Below are 25,285 nucleotides of genomic sequence, written 5' to 3' on the forward strand. Positions count from 1 at the left end.
CGGACTATCGAATTTGTCGGATTATAGAGCTCTGTCTGTGAGCTCCTATAGTCCCGATTTTTTACAAAAGACTACTTTGTAATTCGACAAATTACATATCCAATGGTAAGATTCTAGGTTTAAACTAAGTAAAACAATACACTTACGCGTACAAGTTGTAACATGTTCAAACCATATCTCTATTTGGTTTGTGTTCAAACCTGCATGATCTACATTAGCGAAGATTGTCAAATATGTTATACATATTCAAAGACATGTCGAACTACAGGGGGCGCCGGACTAGACAGGGGTCGGATTATCGAGGGTCCACTGTATTACTTTATTGTCCATTTATTTAGTTACTGAAATATAGGTTTAATTATAATACTGACACGTAAAATATATTTGTAAAATAAAATTTGGTTACAATGAAGAAGGACTGTGATGCCTCGAATTTAGGTTTAAGTTTCACAACCTTCTAACAAAAATAAGACTAAAAGAAATATCAAGCCATCAAAAACATCCTGTAAAAAAACCCAAGTCTCGCAGCTCAGTCTTTCTACCGTAAAAAGTTGTGAGATCCATGTAATACCAAGTCGGTTAGTCTATTTAGTCTCTACTTAAAGGAACTTCTGTCTTAAGTTATTACATAAGTTATTATCATGCCCATATTACAAATATTTTACGTTTAAACATATAAATCGACTTGGACATCGCATGAAAACACATATAATATTACAATTATATTAGAATCTTTAGTCTATCACGCGATTGAAACTTTCGTCTCCAAAACAAGCTATAAATGTATTATCTTTTCCACAAATATTTTATCACAAAATATTTAAAACCAATGTAAACATAATCCTACAAATTTCTATCAGTATAACAAATAATTGTCACAATCTCAAGCTTTTGTTGGGGAGAGACAGTATCCATTATTGTATTCCGCAGATTTCCTTATTGGGCGACGCGCAAACGCAGCCGGCCGCTAATTGTCCAGACATTTCATTATTTGGCTTATCTCATTTCTGCATTGAATTACGAGTAGTATTCTGTACAATTGTCTTCTCTTTACCTTACCTCAATATTTGAAGTGGCGGAACAAACTTCCCTGCGGCGTTTTCTTTCATATATTATTACTTGTGGAATAGAAGGTTTTGTACTTAAATACTTTTATATTTTCAAACCAGTCATCAGTTGCCAACAGATCATCGTTCATGGCCTTAGAAAGTGAAGGCGGTGAGGTTTTCACGCCGCTGTTTCGGCCACACGAATGATTCACCGAAATAACATCGATAATTTATTGTGAAAATGCTGCAATCCATTGTTCTTTTTATATATATCTTATATTAATGTGTTCTTGGGTTCACCTTCTATATTTCTCCCTCAAATTCGGAATAAAGTATTATACCAATTTCTGTTGCTGACGGGAATGACTGAGTTGTAAATTACTAATATCGTTGTATGGTATGGATTTCTACAAGCGGAGAGTTGAGGAACTTATAATATTCACGAAATTTAACTTAAGAAGTCGCTACCGACAAATACAAGCAGAGTACATGGTAGCCATGCAAATCAAATGTCTCAATCTTTCTCACGTTTGCAATTTATGAAATGACAACCATATATCCTTAACCTTATTTTTTTTAACAAGATAACCAAACCTGGCAACATACTACATCCTAAAAACGACTATTAAACTATTAAGCCTTCAAATTCTGTACCTAAATGAGTAGTTATTAAATAAGTATCAAGATGATGAACATCAGCTAAAACATTCCCAAGAACCGAGTTAATGATGTTGTCTATTTGCGTGTCATGTCATGCACGGAATTTATGATACTTGACATCTGAATCTGAAGGCTCATAATTTGAACGCTGAAACGGTGATGCGTAAAAACAATATTTAATCAGTGCGTGAAACACGACAAACAAATTTCATGCTCAATTTGAGCCCCCAGATGAGACGAATTCTGTTTCAATCGTGTTTAGTTCCAAGACGGACTGACAACTGGGAACGACACCGTGAGAGAATATTAACTTGACCCCAGAAGTTGATGAAATCAACGTTTATAAAGTAAAACTTTCAGTAATTGCGCCATTGAATAAAGATGAGATATAAAATCTGTGAGTACATGGAATGGAACATCGGGGTGGAATAGAATCTGTCTTTTAAAAATAATTGCTCTTGCTGAAATAATTTTACTAGACCCTCGATTACTTGTACAATTTCGCAGATATAGTGATCTCATTATTTTCGAAAATATACGAATGTAGATAATTTGGAGAATGTCTTGCGTTTCTTAGGTTTGGAAGCATAGCAAGGGAGTGTATTTGGCCCTATTCTCTGTGAGTGAAAACATGTCCAACACCTTATGTTTAGATACGTCACATGAATGTTTGGTTGTTAATAACTCCGGTTAACCTTCATTTCTTAATGCACTTCCTGATTGCAGGACCGGCTGTCCTTATATTATAATAAATACATTTATAAAATACCTGGTGGTATGCTATTATGATTTTTTGCAATTGATTGTACTTACATAGGATATCCATTCAGTTTACACTAACAACAAGAAATTCCAGGCAGACCATTTGTTATTAAACTTGAAACATTCTTTAAGTTTAGTCATCCTCGGCCGAACAAATATCTTTTTAAACACACGATTACAATCTAAAATGTGCTCTGACCGCAGGCTGTAATGTTCTGATTTGCGTAACGAACGCTTTGGTCTTACCAAATAGGCGAGTAATGCGATGACTTGTACCATTAAAATGATATGCATGTTCAGAACAAGCCATGCCCTCATTCCTAACCGACGATTTTACTCGAGTGGCTTTAAAATATTATTTTACATTTCAAACTTATTGGAAAATTTTGTGGAGAAACTATAGATGGTTGACAGTAAACATAGTGCCGTATTAAGATAATAAAGATCTGTCGCCAAACAATGACTGATATGAAATTATCCCAGACAACTGCAAACAATGCTGGAATAAAAACCGTAAATCACCGGTTTGAGACGAGAAACGCGTTGAAAATCTTCAAAGAGAAACAACTGTTCGTTCTTGATATTGAAATTAGCTAGATTTTCACATAAAAGGATTTAAACAGAAGATAGTTTTAAGAAATTAAATGATTTATATATATAATAGTTACCTTATTATATTAAAACGAGAATAATTTATGACTTTCGCTAGACAATTTTAGCAAACGTTGTAAACGACGTAATTATGAGAATTCTTTTCAAGAAGACCAGCACAATAGTCAAATTATAACATTGTCCATTCTCAAAAAGACTATTATTGCAATCTCACTTGTTTGCATTGCAGCATACATGGAAATGGCATGCATGTGTTCCAATTGTAGAATAACCAATTAAAAAACAAAGGATAAAGTAGCTATCCCCTTTTCAAGACTAGCCTTCGTTAAGCAACCGCGGAAAGCTTGTCAGTCAACCGTAATACAAACCCTGAACAGAATACAAGGCACAAGCAAATTGAGAGCAACTCGCTTAATCCTTAGGTTTTGCAAGCCTCGCAGTCAAATATTCGATCAACTCGAACGTGGGATCCATTATTTATCAGTCCCACAAGTGGCGACTTCGCCGACATTATGTCACATCATAGACACGATCGAGAGCGGTGCTCCAGTTTTCTTGCATTTAACAATTAGCAAGTCTTTACCGCTTGCGGCTAAGATTTTGTTATCAGCATTGTGTTACACTGCCTCAATATTGTCTAAAGTTACATTGATTTCGTTACAGACTGGATTGCTGAATTGACGGCATCGTTTAATCTATAGCTTAATTGATTGCATGTCGCCCTAAATTCTTGAACTAGAACCAGTTTTCAGAAATGTAACTGTTATATTTACTAAGGTAAGATTTATTCTAATAAACGAATTTATTGTAGTCCAATAGTCACTATTACACGTTACATCAATTAGATTTTAGTAGAAATGTTCATTTCAATTTGGTTTTATAAATGTTCATATTTTATTGGAATGGTTAAAGATAGCCAATCTGATAATAATGTTCAATTACAATGAGCAAGAAAGTGAGTGACGTCTGACGTTATAATGACGTGTATTTCCACTTCAACTGTTAATAATACAAAGGATTGGGGTAGTGCTTAAAAGGATATTCTGGTACACCTACACAAGTGGTGTTTGCTACAATTGCCGCAAAAGGCTCGCGTGGGAGAGGGACGGTGGACGGCGCGGGGCAACGCGCTCGCGAGTCAGCCCTGCGCCCGCGCACTTGAACGGACGCGCCGCGCGCACCCGACCAGTGAAAGTCCTGTTCGTGTCTAAAGACCATTAACGACCGTGAATAAAGTTTATTATTCTCATATATTAGTGATGAATAAGTGCAATCAACAGTGTTTTTAACGAAATGGTTTTTGTCGTTCCTATTGTTGAATTCCACAATGGTTACATCGTTGTGCTTGTTTGTTCTCGCGCCGGCCGGCTGCGCAATGTCAAAATTTATCTTGTAAACGCGAAATTTTACAGCTTCCAAAGTATTACACATACAGACTTGCGGCATATCCACAATGTTAACGTAGTTTACTTTCTAGTGTGTTTTTATAGCTAATTACAAATTATCTTTAGCCACGCTTCGCTACGGTCCATCAATGTTGGTTATGTTTCAATTCATTATCATTTTGTTATCTTTGTATTCTCTTTTGAAGGCAACACCGTGTTCTTGTATTATACGGTTTTGCTAGAAATGATGTTGCGTGCACACTTAAGCTTTCTGCTGTGCGGGTCATCTTAATTGACGAAATTACTCATCTACATTTTAATATCCTTTTCTATTACCAATTTCACTAACGACTACTTACGTATTCACTAGATTTGTATGTCATTACTCAATTAAATATCATACTCATTTAATCAAACGAGTTTATGACGCAAGCACTATTTGTATCCGCCAATCTCACGGTTCTAAAAATAAACCGGTAACGATTGAAAATGTCAAACAGATTGGCGAAATCTGGTAGTTTTTCTCACGATAGAGTACCAACATTCCACTCGTAGAAACTGCAAGTTCGTATCATTAACATCTAAACAAATGATCAGGATGTGTCCGATTGAAAATTTGCAGTAAAATTTCAGTGTTGATACTTTTATCTGTAATATAAACAATAAACTACGCATCATAAATCATACGATTTGGTTTGCTCAACACATTTATCACAACCGTAATCGATTGAACAATCTTAACGAGTTTGTATTGCAAATAGGCAAACCGCAACATATTCTACCTACCACTGACTGACCGAATACCAAAGATAAAGATTAAGAGCACAGATCACTATTTAAAAAATTCAATGCCATGAATGACTTCATCAGCAAAAATATCGCTGACAATCTCTTTGTCACTATACGAACCTTTCCAATTAAGTATTTGTCAAAAGGTTGCTGACCATTGATTTGTATGTTATTTGTGTCGCATTACTAAAACTCAGATCTACATGAAATTTTAAAACATTATGTTATCAATCATTTCATTTACTATAATTACATTTTTATTTTTATTTATTTCATCTTAATTAGGCGGCGTAATAACTACCTCTACAGACATAACTATGTTATGCAGCTATAAACTGTTTGTTCAATGTGCAGTTCTCCTTCCGCGGAACTGATTATTCGCTACGCCTTCATTGTTTTGCAACTTGCAATGCTCTGATTGCAACGCCATACACGCACGTTCATATCTCATGATTTTGAAACTGCACCATAACTGATTCAATTTTCTGATCCATTGTATCTAATTTATCCTTCAGAATCAATAAAGCAAGTAGGCCTACTTAGTTAACATTACTTATGATAACAAACTTGTTGAGAGAAGTAACTGCTATTTGGGTAGGTATTGCAAAATCTACCTCAGTAGCAGAATTCAAGTGTGATTTCGCAACGACCACACGGTTTTGTTGCGTTTGCCTGCTCAACCGTGACTGTTTCAAACGTCACTTTGGGGTGCAATAACCACGCGCCAATGTCAACTTTGTTGAATTCTATTTGCAACAACTAAATAACATTGAAACGAAGAAAAAACAAGCGGCTCACGAGCCTCGGCACTGGAAACCACCAATGGTACCAGTCGACCCTGAGCCGACGACTAGCGCAGCTGCCGGCACTCAAATCGTTTTTATTGTAACACGGCCAACGTAAGATAAGGAAGCCAGTGTTTCACTTCATCTCTTGATTCTGTAATTCAACAATAGATTCGACAGTTTTGTTAAAAGATTGATGTTAGACGTAACAGTGATTGCGCAATGAAGTGTTAATGACAAAGTGTTCGAAATAATGTGAAGTGAAAAAGTGAAAAACAGTGATGATGAAAAATGGTATCGGAGAGGCCTCCGGTAAACGGTGGCGTGGTGCCGCCGCCGAGGCCGAGAACTTTTCGAAGAAATTGCGGAGATCAAGGTGCTCTAGGCTTTACAGTCTACATAGTTTTCTAATTGCATTGAGACACGACGACTAGGGTTCGTACACTAACCGGTTTCCCGACAATTTAACTTGCAATATTATTATGTAACTTTTGAGTTTTTATGCGAAACACACGACTTTCATAAAACACCCAAATTACACCATGTGTTTTTACTTGCAAACTAGAGAAATCATACGTTCGGCAAAGTATACTACTAACTATGGGGCACTAATACCCGACCGCGATTTCGATCTTCCGCGTGCAATTAGTAGCATCTCATCTATTATTATAATAATCTTTATTCCTCGTGGTCTCAATTCACAGCTCAGATAACTGTCTTGACTTTAAATTTTCGATATAGCCTACAGCGCCTTGATTTCTTAATTATTCTTTTAGTATTCATAACATCACCGTCGACTGTTTACATCGACACAAGCGCCAAATCCTCATTTTACTGCCGGAACGACGACGAAGCTAAGGTGCTTCCGAACAAAGTCTCCTGGGGAGACAGAGTAAGACTGATCGATGTTCTGGAGCGGCAGTGCTGGCTCAACATCAGGACTGTACTCCGAGATGCCGAAATTGAAACGCAAGATATCATCGCATTTATTGGTAAATGTATTATTATGTCCACACATTGACATTGACAGCATCTGCAGAGCTTACTTTCTTTAGTTTAAAAAAAATCTTTTAGTTGTTTAAATCTCACGATCTCAAACGTCACGAGCACGTTCCTTAGAAACTATCATTCATAGGATGATGTGATTTATTGTGCATATCATTATGCAAGTGTGTTATACTTATTATAAATTATTTGACCGTGATTTTTATCGCTTTGTTACTCCGAACTGTGTCAAGACTACACTAAAACAGAGCATAGTCAAATCATTTTTCTTCATTCACTTTAGCAATGTGAATTTTATTTCTTCGATTATTATTGATTTGATGACATTGAGTTCATTGTAAATTACGATACCAAAGTGATCGTCTTTCATTCCTTTCAAATATTATTTTTATCTCTTTCTGATCTGGATGACAAACGAGTTAAATTTCCTTAATTTTGGATTCCTTCGCCGTGTTATGAAGTTCTTCTTATCGGAAACATCCGTCTTTACAATTGGGACTGCTTACTGTTATGACGGATTTAATAACATATTTTCACCGCCGTGTGGTTTGTTAGCGCTTTTAAACTCGATATGCCACTTTCTAGTTACGTGTCTACGAACCTGATACAATTTTCAAGATTACTGCTTTTTCTTTTTGCCTCTTAGACAGTTGCCGAAATATTTAAGAATCTTTGACATTTTTGTGAAATGAATCATGAAATAAAAGTTATTTGTGAATAAAAAAAATATGTGTAATAAGCATGTGGTAATTTTATTTTATTACTCTCACATGCCATTCATTTATAAACTACTTTTTAAACATGCCTTATAACACGTACATAAAAATAATACTTCTATAACCTCAGTTTTACTTAATTTTCGTTCACCTTCAATAAAACAGCAGGTGCTTAGATAAATTGCATCAAGTTTCCTCTTTTTTTAACAACTATGTTATAATTAAAACAAATCTTTTTGAAATAGTGACCTTGTCCTCTTACATAGCAATTATCGAAATTATAGAGGTAGATTTTCAACGTAGCTTCACTCGCGTGCCCACATATAGTACTCAAAAACAAATCGGACGGGAACAGTGCTATTTTTATGATTTAAGGTGAATAGGAAATTAGTATACGAAATTTCAAGAAACGTCAGTTGAGTCGGTAAATTGCCAAGAAGTTACAAAAAATATATGGAAACTTGCTTTCCTTTATATAGGTATATACGAGTATTTAAGTAAGATGTAGTCTATGCCTACTCCTCCGGAAAAAAGGCGTGAGTTTATGTATGTATGTATATTAAAGTATGTAGTTGGAATATTGCAATGCCACGTATCATTGGATCATTCGCTCCTTAAGTGTAAAATCATTAACTCTTTATGTTGATCGACTACGCGTCTATGACTGACGTCCAGTTTGCTGGTCAATTACTCATCACATTGCAGTTATTATAAATTACTCTAGTAACGTTGACTTTATTGTTTTAAGACTTGGTCTTGAGATTTTTGTTTATATACAAATACATTGTAAATTTTCAAAATACCTGTATCCTTACCCTTCGAAAACTTAATTTATTTTGTAAAGATTAAGGTTTAACATAATAAAGACTAATGTAGACTTTATTGAAAATTTTATTCCGGTGAACGTCAGAATCATAATTGATAATGTCCAACACGTAAACCCAATAATGTCAATGCTAACAAGTTCATGCATATTATTGAAACAAAAATTGTATCAAGTTTTATTAGTTCGCGATTATTAATAAAGCAAAACTTGTAAGAAGAATACTTCTTAGTAAAGCCAGGAGGAAGAAGTTCTTTATTAATATAAATTTCCCTGGGGAAAGAGATGTAAAATGCCAGGAACCACACGCACATTTCATACCGTAACTATATGTATGTATGTATATACGAAAACGCTTGCCCTTTCCCTCTTGTTTATCTATAAGCTGTCACGCGTACAGTGTTAGCTGTGGGAAAATACATTTTCACTTTACGGGACTTGCAGAGTCGTAAAATACCTTGTAGGTTTACTATAGCATACGTCGCTCACTTTCAATAGATTATACGGTATAGTTTTGTTCTTCGTCCGACCTTCAATTTTATAGGTTTCCTGAGCAATTTACACATGCCTACAGAGTAGACAAAATGGCCTTGTTTAGTCGAAAAGCTTAAAAATGCTTTCTAGCCTATCAATTAAAGTGACTGATAATATAAGTTTAAATTTTATTAAGAATCTATAAGAGTTATCTTTTTTGTTGTTTTTTTAGGAAAAGCATATACCTATATGGATGAAATTAAACCAAACACAGCTAGTTAATTGTGACATAAAAATCATCAAAAATAAGATGTAGGTACAACGAAACAGACTGCTTCAATTTGACAGCTGTATCATTTACCAGCAACCTAGTCTTTATGTCATCCAAAATTGACATTTCAGCTGCCGATTCTTTTCGTGTACACCCGTCCACAAAAGTTGTGAAACGCGCCTGACCGGCATCACACACGGTTGCCACACAGTTGCCGGCAGGTGGTTGCAGGCAGGGGACCGCGGTGTTATGTAACCACAAAAGCCTTGACATTTCGTGAGCAATGCGCTCGGAATATGTACGTCCTCACGGTTGTTTTCTTGATTGTATCTTAGCTGCCCAAATTCACTGGGAATTCACCTCTATGACGTACGGCATAAGAGTTTTGTGCAGGGTCATTTGACATGTGGTCGATAGTCTGCGGTAACGCTATGTAATTTTAGAGAACTAAAAATTTGATATAAAAGACAAACTTTTTTTTTTAATTTTAAAGTTATTGTAGTCTGGTCACTTTTATTTTGGACCATAAAGTCCACATCCTAATAAGACCAAATTCCAAAATGATCACTCCCAGTTTATTATAGTCACACCAGTCCATTATACCGAATCAAAATGGCCGATCTTGAAATCTACGAATGGTCATCTCGCCGATGATAAATTCGACGAATATCGTTATTGAATTACTATCCGTTCCTCGTGATATCTGCGCATGATTTTACGTTTTGCCTTATGTTTGAAGCAAAAAACCATATTGTCAATGAAAGATCCAATAAGAAATTTAAGTATTCAATATGGGGCTTAATAAAGTTCTTTATATATTTTCTGAAAACTATTTATTTTTATTTTCGCCACCGTAATGCGAGCCCTTATCGTAGTCAGATATTTTATAGCCTTTTACTGAAATATCTCAATTGTAATAAACTATAACTATTGATTGTACCTACATGTTTTCCTGTAGGTATGTGGGACCTCCGGTCTCCGAGGTCACTTATAAGTTCATTTCATCATCAAGTCATTGTCCAATACTTACAGTGAAAGATATTAATAGCTTAATATTTGAACACTTGAAACATCCGTCAATTTCGAAAATTCTATATTTTTTATGGAAATTCAGAACGGCCAGATTTGACAAAGCAGTGAATACGAGTAGAAGAACATTTCGTCTGCTATTTTTATAAATATCTCAACAAAGCATAGTATTTCAATATCACAAACTGAAAAACTCTTGTTTCCTTATAATATTAGTATACATAGATTTCAGGAAAACTAGAATACAATAAAAATTATCTTTATTGCCCATAAAAAAGTACATAGAAATATACATCTATACTAATATTATAAAGCTGAAGAGTTTGTTTTGTTTGTTTGTTTGTTTGTTTGTTTGTTTAAACGCGCTAATCTCAGAAACTACTGAACCGATTTGAATAATTCTTTCACTGTTAGATAGTCTATTTATCGAGGAAGGCTATAGGCTACATTTTATCCCGGATTTCCTACGGGAAACGTCAACAATGCAGGTGAAAGTTGAATGAGTCGACCATCTGCGAGCTTTCCACGCGAACGCTGCGCAAACCAACAAAGATATATGTAGTAAAACAATGTACTAAAGATGTGAAGTACTCATTTTTTGCCACAAAAAAGTCCGCGAGAGCATATATCTATCTCTTAAGATTTACTTACAATAACCACTTTTATGTTCATTTCTTAAGATTATTTTTTCATTAAAAACATAAGTTATTTTGAAACCAATTTTCTTTAATTCAGTATTAATCCTTATCCAAATAAATATGTTTATTACTTTCGGCTTTTCATGTAGACTAAAATTGCCATTTACAGTATATAAATCAGACGAATAGGTTTTGAGATATAGTCGTTATAAGCAATTTGCAGCGAAACATTTAATACGGCGAACCAGCGTTCTTTCTAATACGCGTGACCGCCTGACCGCCGAGGAGGATGTTTGCAAAAATAAATATGATGCCCAAAATAACTATTCCACGCGGACGAAGTCGCGGGCACAGCTAGTTATGAATATATTGGGCAAAGGCGGACTTATCGCTAAGCAATCTCTTCCAGCCAACCTTTGGGTAGTGAAAGGTCTATAACACTTTACTACGAGTAGCAATATAGTCAATTCGTTATTCATATTGACTAAAATTTGAAGACTAAGACAGTTTGTAATAAAAAATGTAGCGTAAAATAGTTTCATTTTGTAACATATTTTCGGAGGGAAAGCAAAAGACCGCTACTTTTTTTGTGTTTTTAGTTTTTAAACGTTCATTTTGATGTTGGCAACAGAGTGCGACAGCAGCGACTCCGGCCACCTGTACGAGTCGCTGGAGCCTGCGCCCGCGCCGCCGCCCGCCATCGACGACGACTTCGACTCGTTCGACAGCGATTCCGACGATGATCACGACAAGGTAAGTCACATTTATACATACATACTTATAGTCACGACCCTTGCGGGGTAGACAGAGCCGACTGTCTTGAAAAGACTTAAAGACCACGTTTAGCTGTACGGCTTTATGATGGAATTTATACTCAAATAGTGTCAGGTTGCTAGCTCATAGCCTACAAGAAGAATTCCAAGTTTACAAGCCTATCCCTTAATCGATTTTAACGACATCCGTGGGAAAGATGGAGTGGTTATATTCTAAAGTGCCGAAAATCACACTGCACACATTTTAGTCACATTTCATTGTTACAATTGATGAGCCCGACAGCTCAATTGGCGTGAGCGTTTGTAGAGCTTGCGGTAATGTTAAGCAACCCCGGTTTTAGTCCCCATTTGGATGGGGTGACCGTGGTGGTACAAAATTTTCACAAGGCCTCCTTGCTTCGGAAAGTGTGTTAAGTTCCATCTCCTGCTAATCGTATTGTCCTTATTCTTTTCATCTCGTCAATTATTATTTATTTTATTTCATTGAGAATATTTTGTAAATGTCCTCGAAAGCATGATTAGTAAAAGAGTATAAATAGTTACTCCCACTGCAATAAGGTTTTCTCCTTCAAATAAAAATAATACCATAATATTAAATAGTTTTGGTGCAATTGTAATTTAAAAAAAATGTTTTTTTCGGTTTCAGTATGCTCCCGCCCTCCCGGCATCAAAATTACCTTCGCCTCCAATCGAGCGCGGCCAGTACACGCTCACCAAGATAGCTAGCGCCGCCCAGCGGAAGATGAGGCAAATCAAACGAAATTTAACGAAGAGATACAGCGGTAAATATATATAAAAAAGTTAAATAAATACATTTAAAAAAAGAAAAAAATACAAAAAGCAATTCCGATACCGGGAATCGAACCCGAGCCTCCTGGGTGAGAGCCAGGTATCCTAGCCACTAGACCATATCGGAGTTGGCAAAGTTGACCAATTTTGCCATAGTATTTTGCTAACAAGTTTAAATATAGAATTAAAAATGTCACATTTTTTATTCCTTACTAGCTTTAGCACGAGTCTTCGGTCCCGAGGGAATTTCATAAAAAAATAGCCTTTATAATTCTTGAGTATTATTAAGCACGTTCTGTCTCTGTTCAAATATTGTTAAGCCCTTCTTTTAATTTATTTTTGCAATTTCTACGGCACCAGTATGGAAACAGAAAAATTAAATATTTTACTTTTTATTATTCCAGAAGCAATGGACGGCAAATCGTTGAAACTACCTACACAACAAAACGGCGCGTACGAAGCGAATAAAGCCAAACCAAAATCTCCTATCTACGCCAACTGCGCGAGAGCAGACCAACACGTTTACACCAATATCAACTTCCCAGACTCCAAGCCCGTATTAAATAAGACTGAGAATCCCGTGATCAAACCAAACGGAATCAAAGACGAGCTGAAGAGTCTTATAGGCGAAAAGAGGTTAAGCACTGACCCGCCTCCTTTGCCCGACAAACCGCCTCCAGATAAACCGACAACTCCCACCACTGAAACCGGCAAGAAGGATAGTGGCACTTTGTCCAGGAAAACGTATTTCTCCTTCAAATCCCGATTCAGGAGGTCCTCCTCGTCGGTTATGGATATAAACGCGGATGTGCCCAGCGCCCTCAAGATTACCAATTCGACCTTCTATTTGACCGATTCTATGGATGGGGACTCTGGATTCAGCAACTGGTGAGCATTTCGCGTAAATCAAATCAAGCGTTTCACTGCTACAGTGAAACGCTTGATTTGATTTACGTATTTTGGTGGTGGAGGATATGTCAAGAACGCAGTATAGGGTATTTTTAGGTACCTACTCAAATGAATTTGTAATCATAATTACCACATTTATTGTTTGATATCTAATGAATGATACATGTCTGTTTGAAGAATTTGTGTGTCCATAATGTCCGTCATCGCCGACTCCAAGCCATGTTTAGTTGATAGTATAAAGATGTTAATAAATTTATTTAACTTGTCCACAGCAGCGACGGAGCCCCGGGCAGCACCGAGACTCTCTCTCCAACATCAGCGTCTCGCCGTCGCGACGGTAGGCGACCCTGGGCGGAATCCTCACCCTGCCTCGCGGCCGACCGCCCCGACCGCTCCGATCGCACTGACCGCCCCGAGCGAATCAGCAGGCCGGGTGTGCCGCCGCCCCCTCCTCCCGGCCCGCACCCCGCCACTGACCTTAGCGCTGTCAACGAAGGTACCCTTTTTCGAATGCAGACGTCAACTGTTCGCTATTTGAATTTCGAATTATTTTGAAAATATGCTTTTTTTTATTTTCGGGATGTTTATAATAAATGCTCACATGGTTTTTATAATTTTTTAACTTTGAAGAAAATTGAATACTTTTTCTTAGCTCCTTCAATCGACTTTAATAAATACAAAATGTATATTTTTATAAGGTTTTATAAATAAGTATTAATTTAATGATGAGTTTATAAGTAAGTGGTAGTTAATTGTATATTGGCTTGACTAACTTGTAAAGTAAGCAAATTAACTGAGCAGCATATTTTTAACAGTATGATATGTTAGGGCACTCGCTCTTTATTTCTTTTACACGTCTCTGTTCGAGGTCATTAGTCTTCTAGAGCTCACTCAAAGACACTGGGTATCTCTCTAAGAAGGACGTCTAAGGGACAATAATCGTCAGAAAAATGCTGAAAGTTTAAAAGGCAACTGCGTCATAATTGCATTAATCAGGATTTTCCTTGAAAAATGACCCAGACGTCATTTAATGAGTCATATCACGCGACTTTAATTTACTCTCTGCGGATCGCATAATTTTTGTTTTCATTGTAAATTCAACTGTCGTACTATGTAGGTCATGTGCAAGAAAATAATAAAAAAAAAGAATTTTTTTCTAAAATTGAGTTTTTTTACAACTTTTGAGACATTTTGTTTAGGTTATTCAAAATGGAACTAAAAAAAAGTTGATAATAATTCTCCACTTTTAGACAAATCGCGTAAAAATTTGGTCATATTTTGTAATTTTCTGATAGTTTGTGTAAGTGTGTTTGTGTAAAAATAAGCGAAAGTTTTGTGACCCGTCCCGGCTTCGTACGGGTAGCATTAATGATTTTCATACATACTTTCACTCCCTATTTTAGTATTTTAGGGATTACATACATTACATTGCCTGTTTTCCATTGGGGTGGGTAGAAACTATGCATTTCCACTTGCTCCCGCTTTCTCCACACTCATTACATATTATACGGGTAGATTAAAAAAAAGGAATCTTTAGCTAGAACTACTGGAACGCGGGTTATTAACAAAGTATACGCAAACCAAATTTCATACCAAATTTTCAAATCGGTCCAGCGGTTTAGCTGTGGAAGCAAAACACACAGACAAACTTTCACGTTTATTACTAGAGGCCGCCCGTGACTTCGTCCGCGTGGAAAACCTATCATGACGTAACAATCAATCCCTCGGGAACTCTGGGATAAAAAATAGCATATAAGTTATTCTGGGTCTTCAGCTACCTATATACAAAATTTCATCGGTTCAGAAGTATTTGCGTGGAAGAACAACAAACATCCATACATACTCACAAACTTTGGCATTTATATTATTCGTAGAATAAGTAAAGGATTAAAGATTTATTTATTTACCTTATTTTATAGCAGTTGACGTCTTTAAAGCGTTGCTTGGTTTAAAGTTTTACCTATCGGTACCGGACGAAGACAGCGCTAACGGAGGTCAGTGACCGCTTGGCTGCGAACACCTATTGACTGCACAATTATATATACAAAAATTGATTAAGTTTTCTCTCTATGAGTGAAAGGAGTAGAGTACTTAAAATAAGTTTTCAAAGTTTCGGTGTGAAAAACTTTCCCCACGTTTTTTGAAAAAGCTAATCTCATTTCATTCGATGAGTATAAACATAAGATAAAATTTTAATGACTAATCTAGATACATTTATTTTAATAGATGAAAACCGTTAAAAATACTATCGGAAATACATACTTTGATGGGAGACTGATTAACGCAAAAAATTATAATTCAAGCATATAGTCACGTCTATATCCGTTGCGGAGTAGACGGAGCCAACGGTCTTGAAAAAATTGAAAGGCTATGTTCATTGTTCAGCTTTATGGCTCAATGATGGAATTGAGATTCAAATAGGACGGGTTGCTAACCCATCGCCTACGAGAAGAATCCCGAGTTTTTTAGTATTTTCCTTAGTCGCCTTTTAATACATCCATGGGAAAGTTATGGACTGGTCCTAGTCGTAAGTGCCGGGGGACGGGGAGAAAAAATAGCAACACTCCATTTTTTTCAAGGGAAAATTCCATAACACGAGATTGTATTGTGAACAATGAAAATAATATTAAAAATTCTTATCATACTCATTTCAATTAAAATAAATACCAACCATATACTACGGATGTCATTTTAATCTAACACAGTAGGTGATGAGTCAAAAAACCACAAATTCTGCGCAAGTGTGTGACTCATTTGTATAATAGTTATGTGTAAATTTCAGTTTCCTCTGTCCTTAAATACGAGTTACAATAGTTATTCGTGCCAAGCGGAGGATGCATGAACAAAATACATTTAAAACTTCACGTGATTGTCTATGCACTAATCTTTTAATTTTCTTCAAGGCGGCTCGTTTGAAATAAATGATTCAGTTTAAAAAGGTGATTCAGCACATATTACTATAATCATAATCCAAGCTGAATTAGTTTCACCCCGTCATAAGTGGACCCAGGGATCCTACCCTGGGAGTATTCATTCTAGACAAAAGCCACAAAAATTTTCAATGATTTTCATTAAACATGTGTCTTTTAAAAGTTAAGATTCTTTTCCAATGAGAAAATCATTTATTTTCAATCCGCCGCCATCTTTACGTGTCTTTATGTAGCACTGTCTTTGTCTTACTTTTAATTGCTTTAATCACTCAATATTATTGGTTGCGGGCATGTATAGTCAACGGCACAGAAGTTTAACATTTTATATTAGGTACTTACTACCGACGCGACCCGGCTTTGCACGTTCACTCTTAAGACCCGAAAAGTTAATTGAATGACAAAGATAACTATTTTATATTTGTTTAAATCGAGTGATTTATAATTTTAAAATACGTATATGAAGGATAGGGTAAACCCCTCTATTATTCTTAACAAAAATCGCTTCAGCCATTCTTAAGTTTGTTAAAGTGAAAGTTACTTAGCACAAGGTCTAACTCTAAGTACCATTTAGTGATCAAATTAAATGAATAATGATGCTGAATAGACAGATATGCTGATAACTGTACCTCCTACCTTCGTGTTTACTAGATCTCTGAGATAACATGAGACCTTCGAATATAATTGCAATTTCAATGCGTTCTCTTAGTTTGCGCGTCATAGTCTGTTTGCCTACACATTTTTTAGTTTGTGCAGCGTGCCATGCGCGATGGACGCGTACCTTAAAGCGTCACACGTTTCGTTACAAATGTTTTATTTTTATTCTCTTTATGAATAGTGAGTTCCTTTTTTTATTTTTATTTTTCTGTTTGTGAATGAATTTATGTGTAAAGTAGCACTGCGTTGCGGGTGTTTAAAAAATATGATATACCAGATGGCAACACAGAGCTGTGAGGTTAGACGGAAGGCGTTTCGTGTTGATCTGCCTTACCAAGGCAATATCGCGGTTATCGCCGTACCCTGGATTCTCCTCTCGGGTATTAGTATTGCTACCGGGATAAACGCATCAGGATAATGACAAGGGTCCAAGTAGATAGGGTAGACCGAAGAATCCTGGCTTCACGTAGCGAATGATGATAGCGTGCCAAAAGTCTAAGAAGTTTTAACGGGTAAGAGCGGAAGAAGTTAAACGAGTCAAGAATGATAGCGTACTCCAGGCCAGAAACTTGATGACAGAGGGTGCAACTGGGAACACGCCAAGATGAGAGAGAGATAATGACAAGATGGCAACATATTAAAAAGTTGACTGACTGTGCAATTACAACTGACAATTGGATATCTGACAACACACATTGTTGTTGCCATTTATTGACATACTTTTTAAAAACCTTCATGACGCTCATCTTAATGCACATGACGATTTACATTGCACATGACGGTTCAAGTTTAAATTTACCTACATTTGTGATAATCGTCTATGCAATTCACTCTTCTTTGTGCATGGTTTATGTTTTATGTAAAATTTAGTTTTAAAGCACTAGACAAATTTTCAGATGCACAGTACACGGGACAAAAGAACTTGCAAACCGATTTCTATGTACCTAGTCATATAAAAAACTAAAAATTCGTACTTCACATTTCAAAGTGGCATTAGCAGGTGCCGCTAAAATTGGATGAAATGCTATGTCATACTTATGATTGTACGTCAAATAGTATTTACAAACATTTTTTTTATTCTTACTAAAATTACTCGAAAATTTGTCTGGTGTGTAAAATGAATGTGTTAAATAAAAAAAAAAAAACAAGTTATTAACGTATAATTTCTCGTGTGACAGAACTGAAGCGCCTCCTGCCGACGCTCTCTCGAAAGGAAAAGGGACCTCGGACCCGCACCTCGTGGTACGCGGGCTGCGGGTCAGACACCCCCACCGTTGTCCACCACTCCACTGCTTCTTGGTAAGTAAATCTAAATAGTCTCTTTTGTATGACAATTCTTTCACACTGAGTAATATAGAACGAAAGGGCGTAAGATAAGAGATTTTGTAGGGAGTCAAAAATTACCCTCAAATTGGAGAGATGGGCGCACCTTACGGATTATAGTGGGTGCGTTGGCAATTTGTACGTACATAGTCTATTTTGTAAGACCTTTCGCACTGAGTAATATAGAACTTCAGACAGATTAGAGATTTTGTAGAGAGTCAAAAATTACCCTCAAAATGGGGAGAAGGGCGCACCGGACTGGTTTTAGGGGGTACGTTGGCACACTAGATGCTAGGAGTCCCACACTCTCTCGGGTAAAGACTCAGTCCAGTGGCAGGCCAGTCCAAGGGCAGTCCGTAAAAAGGCTTTACCCAAAGATACTCGTAACAAAAAAAGCGAAGTCAAGAAAGAGTTAGAAAGCAAACGCACTCTTCCCATGATTCGGCTCGTATTACCGGAGTGTTGCTACAGCTATGCGTGGTAATGAGATAATTCCTTTACAAGAATTTCACTGCCGTACAGTTAAATACAGAGAAACTTGGTGGTTTTAATTTGTACGAAACAGGTGGTCATGTTTGTTTGCAGTCAAATGTACAGTGACTAGGCTCCCGAGAGACCAGTTGATTAACCCTACAATGTGTTTAAAATAATTACGTGTTACTTTTATCTATTTCTTTTTCAATTTAATACATTTATGTGGCCTAATACCCGTGCTGTGCTATCTGATATCCAGTGCGATAGAATAGTTCTTTGTACATTTCTATTCAAGCCACAACTGCTTGCCTCTTCTTTGGATAACTTCCCGTCGCGTTAAGGAAAACAAAAACATTATTGCATTTTCCTCATGGTCAAAAACCCTTCAAAATTAATTTGCACTAAGTCCTAAGTCAGTCTCATCAAATGTAACGCATTTCGTAAACGACGCGGGAAAAACAATTAACAATATTGCAACGCACGACATAACCTTGTTGTAGTACAACCAGATTTAGGTACACCCATTCTTAAAACCATAAAAAATTAACATGCACCAAACTCTACATTGTCAGTGGCATCACGTTCCATTTCATTCGCGACACACCAGAGATCTGAATTCCATCATGACGCCATACAGCCGAACGTGGCTCTGTCTACTCCGCAAGTCTACATATAATCACGTATGTATCCCTTAAGGGAATTTTAATTGAGATTTAAACAGTGACAGGTTGCTAGGCCATCGCCATATCTCAAGTTTATAAGCCTATCATTTAGTCGCCTTTTGCGACATCCGTGGGATAGAGATGGGGTGGTCCTATTTTTTTCTATTGGTGCCGGGAACCACACAGCACTGGCAGCTGGTTCTATTCTAAAGTGCTGGGAACCACACGGCTTAATTATATAGGTATGTATGTGTATGTATACAACAAACTCTACATTGTCAGTGCCATCACGTTCCATTTCATTCACGACACGCCAGAGACAACTTACAACACCTAACGCCCGACTTTACCTTGGGTTAGTTTCCAGCCAGTGCGTTTGTTATGTGCATGCGCATTTCACAATAACTGCCATATATGTACGTGATAGCAAACCGCATGGGCTTATTCGATATTATATTTTTTTAATTGAATACGATGTATGATTAGCCCGGAAGGATGCTACACCCATAGTCGGTACACACTATAGTTAAGTTAATTGTAGATACTAGCTGTGCCCGCGACTTCGTGGAATAGTTATTTTGGGTATCATTGAAGCCCTCAAAGATTAATAATTTTCCCCGTTTTTTTCACATTATTTCATTATTTCTTCGGTCCTAATAGTTGCAGCGTAATGTTATATAGCCTAAAGCCTTCCTCGATACATGGTCTATTCAACACAAAATAATTTTTCAATTTGAACCAGTAGTTCCTGAGATAAGCACGTTCAAACAAACAAACTCTTCAGCTTTATAATGTAAGTATATATTAGTTTATAAGCCTATGCCTTAGTCTTACTTACATCTGTAGTTTATTAAGATATTTCCTGTGAGAAAAAAGCTAGGACCGTTGGTTCAAAGTCAACTCTTCAAATAGGTATGAGTAAAATTTAAAGCAATCACCCGTACCTACCTGACACCGGGCCCTGGGTGGCATGGCGCCTAAACCAATTGGTGTGGAACCAATTGACTCATGACCTCGGTGGATTGGGTGGTCAGCTGTTCATTAAAATCAAGTCAAATGTATGTTGCCGTGTGGTTCCCGGCACCAATACAAAAAAGAATTGGACCACTCCATCTCTTTCCCATGGATGTCGTAAAAGGCGACTGAGGGATAGGCTTACAAACTTGGGATTCTTTTTTAGGCGACGGGCTAGCAACCTGTCACTATTTGAATCTCAATTCTTTCATTAAGCCAAAAAGCTGAACGTGGCAATTCAGTCTTTTTGCTCAAGACTGACTGCTCTGCCTACCCCGCAAGGGATATAGACGTGACCATATGTAATGTATTTTTGTATGTCAAATCTACGAATTGCTAATAGTGGGCACACTTAAAGTTCATAAAAAAAAATCTTAAACTAGGAAGTAAATACTCGTTTATGGTATAATTTGCAAACATGCGGTGGTATGAAAATTTGCAAATTTATGTTCACACCGAAAGATTAGCACCCATCTTTTGCGTCAGGCAACGAGATTCATGATTCCACTGGGTGACTCACAATCCAGTTTCTCGTACCACCGTTACGAAGACACAAGTCACAGGAATTAGCGATTTAATAGCTACGTAAGAGAACGAAGTTCTTTTATTACAATGCCCAGCGAATTAAAAGGTTTGATTGTCACTAAAACCATGGTATGTCCATTGTATCGGTCACTCGCTTTGCTTTTTTGGGCGAACCCCAAGCCCATATGGCGAAGAACTACGGCGGAGGCCAGGGTGCATGCGAAAATGAAAGTGAGATTTTTTTTAGTTGAACCCATAAAGGAAAGTACTGATACCCACAATAAGTACTTAGATATTTTTCTTGCTTCCCCAAACTTTACCTCGATATACTTCTTTTAAAACAAACTGCGCTAGTTCAACTTACGGGCTGGATTTAAAATAATAAATACCTCGGGTATGCCCTATTATATATAAAAAAAAAACAAAACGCACATTTTTTGTCATTCGCTAACCACTTGTACCACACAGGCTTATCAACATACTTACATATACTTGGCACTTCGTCTCGGCATGTTATGAATGTTAGTCGTGGAACGTGGAACAACAGTCGGTTATGTTCAAACTGCATCGCGTGTTCCTTTTTTGAATACTTTTAACGTGGCAAGCAATTCCGTTTTGCATTTTTCAAAAAGATTTAGTTTAGTTTATTAAATAAAAATAGTGTCAAGTGTGATCTTTTTAATACTTTTTTTTCTGTGGCCAGTATTAATTATTGACATGTTTTTTTGATAGTGACTTTAAATAGTGCCAAGACTGAATATAATAGCCTGTGGTTACGGCATCTAATCGTGAGGTATGAGTAATTATAATATTTGCATTATCCTTATCCGATGATTACATAGATTAATCATAGAATTTACTGTGTTTATTGAAATACTAATAGAGATTACATACGACTGGCTAGAACGAGGTTTGAGTCTGGTTTAGAGTTTATATAGTAAATATTGGACATGTTCTATATCCGCCACAGTATGTGGCTTCTAATCGCATGTGTCCTTTAGTCGTTTATGAAATCCACAGATAATGGTGAGAGTGGTTCTATTCTAAGCCTTTTCAAAACCATAATAATTTAAACAACAACGTATACTTAAAAATACTAGAATAGACTAGTTATCTAGCAGTATGTGATGGAAATTGTATCAAGATACCTAAACTTTTTTGGTATTTTCCAAGTTGACAGCTTTTAATTGTATTGTTTTTAGTTTCTTTGTGTACATTGCACTGAACAGTATCACAATATATGTATGATTCTAATGCATTGCTTTTTAGTATTGTTCATTTATTTATTAGTCATAATCTCATACATGTATAAAAAAATAAAGTAAGTAGATACGTAAATGTATGTTTTATTATTATGTATGTAGGTAAACTAGGTGAAATTAAATTCAACATTCAAATCTCTTAAAGTAAGGTGGTTGGAAACTGACAGGTAATTTGAGTGAAACACTATGTAATGGTTGAAAATCATAAAGTTTACGACGTTTAAACGTACTATCTCATAAGCGTAAAACGTAAAAAAAGGATTAATTGACATTTAACAAAGGAGTTTTTTTATTCCGACGTAAAATAAGTCCAACACAAAGATATATTATGCAACATAAAGAATCAATTTCCTTTGCATATAGTGAATAGGTCAATTTAGCAAAATCGGATTAATATATTGATGGAGGCGACCTTCGATTGTCCCGATACTTGCTCTTCCACGCTTTGCATACAATCAGTCACGATTGCGTTGCCTAAGATACGAGGGGAGTTCAATGTATTCTCGGTATAGGCATGAAATAATCAGCAGAAAATTCTAAATAAAATTTATTTTTCAATATAGTCCCCTACCATCTCAAGACACTTATTTGTTCGGGAAAGTAACTTTGCGATACCCTCTAAAAAATATTTTTCTTCGTGGCCTGAAAAATGTTCGTTTATCGCTGCCTTCAACTCTTCATCGTCGGAAAAATGCTTTCCACGAAGATCTTTTTTAAGATTTGGGAATAGAAAATAATCACTAGGAGCTAGGTCCGGGCTGTAGGGTGGATGATTGATTTCTTCAAACCCACACTCCTGCACAGCAGCCTTGGCGATACGCGCCTTGTGGACCGGAGCGTTGTCGTGAAGCAGCAAGACACCTGCGGTCAATTTTCCACGTCTTTTTTCTTTAATTGCCTCCTTTAAATTACGCAGGGTGTTTGCGTAAGATGCAGCAGTAATACTTTGACCTTTTTTTGTGTACTCGATTAGCAAGATTCCCTTGGAATCCCAAAACACTGTGGCCATGAGCTTTCCTGCGGACGGGGTGACTTTGAACTTCTTCGGTGGGTCTGTTCCTTTTCTATGCCACTGCATAGACTCTTGCTTGCTCTCAGGGTCATAGTGATGAACCCACGTTTCATCACCAGTAACAATCCGATCGAAAATACTTTGTGGATTTTCACCACAAAGCTCCAAAAACTCCTTGCAACAGTCAACTCGCACTTGTTTCTGAAGCGCTGTGAGCATTCGCGGCACCCATCTTGCACTGACCTTTGACAAATTCAGACGCTCATGAAGGATAGTGTGAATAGTACCTACGGATAGCTTAGTCCTTTCTGATAATATTTTCACTCTTACACGGGCATCTTCGAGTACAAGTTTCTCGACTAATTTGACGTTTTCTTCAGTAGCGGCACTAACCGGCCCACCGGCACGGGGATCGTCTTCAATGCTCTCTCTACCCCGTTTAAATTCACTTGACCACTTCTGAATTGTAGATAATGAAGGCGCAGAATCTTGGTAAACAGCCACCATTTCTTCGTGAATTACTTTTTGAGTTTTTCCTTATTTTGTGAGGAATTTTATCACAGCGCGATGCTCGATTTTTTTCATCGTTGTCGAATCAGTCATCTAAATTGTCTTCTCGCAATGATATCTTGAATACTAACGGTGACAATTAAATAATTTTTTTTATGTATACCCTCAAAGAGTATTATTACTTAGTGAGATAATTTAATTACCCTTAACATTAGTATATCACCTCAATACCGAGAATACATTGAACGCCCCTCGTATATCTATGATCTACATTGACGTCTCCTTGTAAATGAGTTCAGTGTTGGCATACGATGTGACCTAGTTATTATAGGTTAAAGTCGTTTAAGTAAATTTAATGTTTGATTCTCTTATTTCGAGTATAGCAAATTATTTTTAAGTATTCATTTATTTATTTAGCACACCGACTAGATTCCCTACAAACAATAAAAATAAAAAATATGTACACAGATAGAAGTGATCCTAAAACAGGCGTGCCTACGTGCAAGAATATTTACAAAACTATTACAATTCGCTGAGGTGTAGGTACTGCTAGTAGGAAAATGAGCAAAAATAAAAGTTTAATAATACTAAAGGTAACAAAATGATGATAAAGCTACAGTGGGCGAGTAAAAATAAAAATTAAACAGAATCAAAGTTAGATAATATTTATTTTTATCACGTTTTGAGAGGATCAGTCACGACTAGACTGAATGTTTTATATCCATACCGCCCGCGACTTCGTCCGCATGGAAACCCTATCAATACCGCGGGAACTCTGGGATAAAAAGTAAAACATCCATTCTGACATACTCACAAACTTGCGCATTTATAATATTAGTAGGATATTTGTTCACTTAGACTTCACCTTCACCATTTAGACAGATCTGTGGTTTGAACCAGGTAATTCAAATTAGTCATCGGCTCGACTAAGCGACGTGCATTATTCCATTTGGGCATATTTATTGTACCTCTCTACTATTTTTTAATAATTATTATAACTACTGCTATTTAATTTTCCGCAGGCATAAACTTCCTTGTCTCTAGTTTGAAATTTTCAATTACAAAGTAGTTCAGAGCGTAGTAGTTTGATCTTTATACGCCCATTAGTTTTAAGGTGTGCTTTGTCTATCACTATGACGGCTTTTGTAGCGGTAATGCGCTTGTCTGGGACACCCGTCCCGGGTTCGAATCCCGGCCAGGACATGATGTGAAACGAACTTTTAAGTATATAATTATTTATTATATAGAATATAATTGTACCGTTGAGTTAGTATCTCGTACAAATGAAGTGAAGCACAAGTTTCACTAAATCTGTGTAATTTATCCCGTATATAATTATTATTTACTTATTATATATTGCATATAGTAGGAATAAACAAATAAAGATACTAACTCGACGATACTATATTTTATAATAAATACTCATATAGATAAACATCTAAGACCCAGG

General features: G+C 36.6%; 2 protein-coding genes and 1 non-coding gene across 15 annotated transcripts in view; 2 read left to right on the forward strand and 1 right to left on the reverse strand.

Moving 5' to 3' along the window:
• Positions 1 to 25,285, forward strand: part of LOC106140556 (rho guanine nucleotide exchange factor 15) — a 100,568-nt gene that overhangs the window by 59,534 nt on the left and 15,749 nt on the right. For 4 of the 13 annotated variants that reach the window (XM_060944429.1, XM_060944430.1, XM_060944428.1 and 1 more), the window contains 5 exons: positions 11,630 to 11,751; positions 12,418 to 12,553; positions 12,965 to 13,448; positions 13,742 to 13,965; positions 18,232 to 18,352. In XM_060944429.1, coding sequence (XP_060800412.1) covers positions 11,630 to 11,751; positions 12,418 to 12,553; positions 12,965 to 13,448; positions 13,742 to 13,965; positions 18,232 to 18,352 — 1,087 coding nt within the window. Of the gene's footprint in view, positions 1 to 4,240; positions 4,380 to 6,066; positions 6,419 to 6,818; positions 7,035 to 11,629; positions 11,752 to 12,417; positions 12,554 to 12,964; positions 13,449 to 13,741; positions 13,966 to 18,231; positions 18,353 to 25,285 lie in introns of those variants that run through there. The other 9 variants (XM_060944436.1, XM_060944440.1, XM_060944438.1 and 6 more) reach the window with 9 other exon arrangements.
• LOC106140565 (cytoplasmic tRNA 2-thiolation protein 1) overlaps positions 1,518 to 25,285 on the forward strand; it is a 66,096-nt gene continuing 42,328 nt past the window's right edge. The window contains exon 1 of the mRNA XM_060944446.1: positions 1,518 to 1,528. The gene's annotated coding sequence lies outside the window, so the exon portion shown is untranslated. The remainder of the gene's footprint in view (positions 1,529 to 25,285) is intronic.
• On the reverse strand, positions 12,616 to 12,687 carry Trnae-cuc (transfer RNA glutamic acid (anticodon CUC)). The gene has a single exon. It is a non-coding gene; the product is annotated as a tRNA-Glu (tRNA).

Source organism: Amyelois transitella, chromosome 5, assembly GCF_032362555.1.
Source record: "Amyelois transitella isolate CPQ chromosome 5, ilAmyTran1.1, whole genome shotgun sequence".
Lineage (NCBI taxonomy): Eukaryota > Metazoa > Arthropoda > Insecta > Lepidoptera > Pyralidae > Amyelois > Amyelois transitella.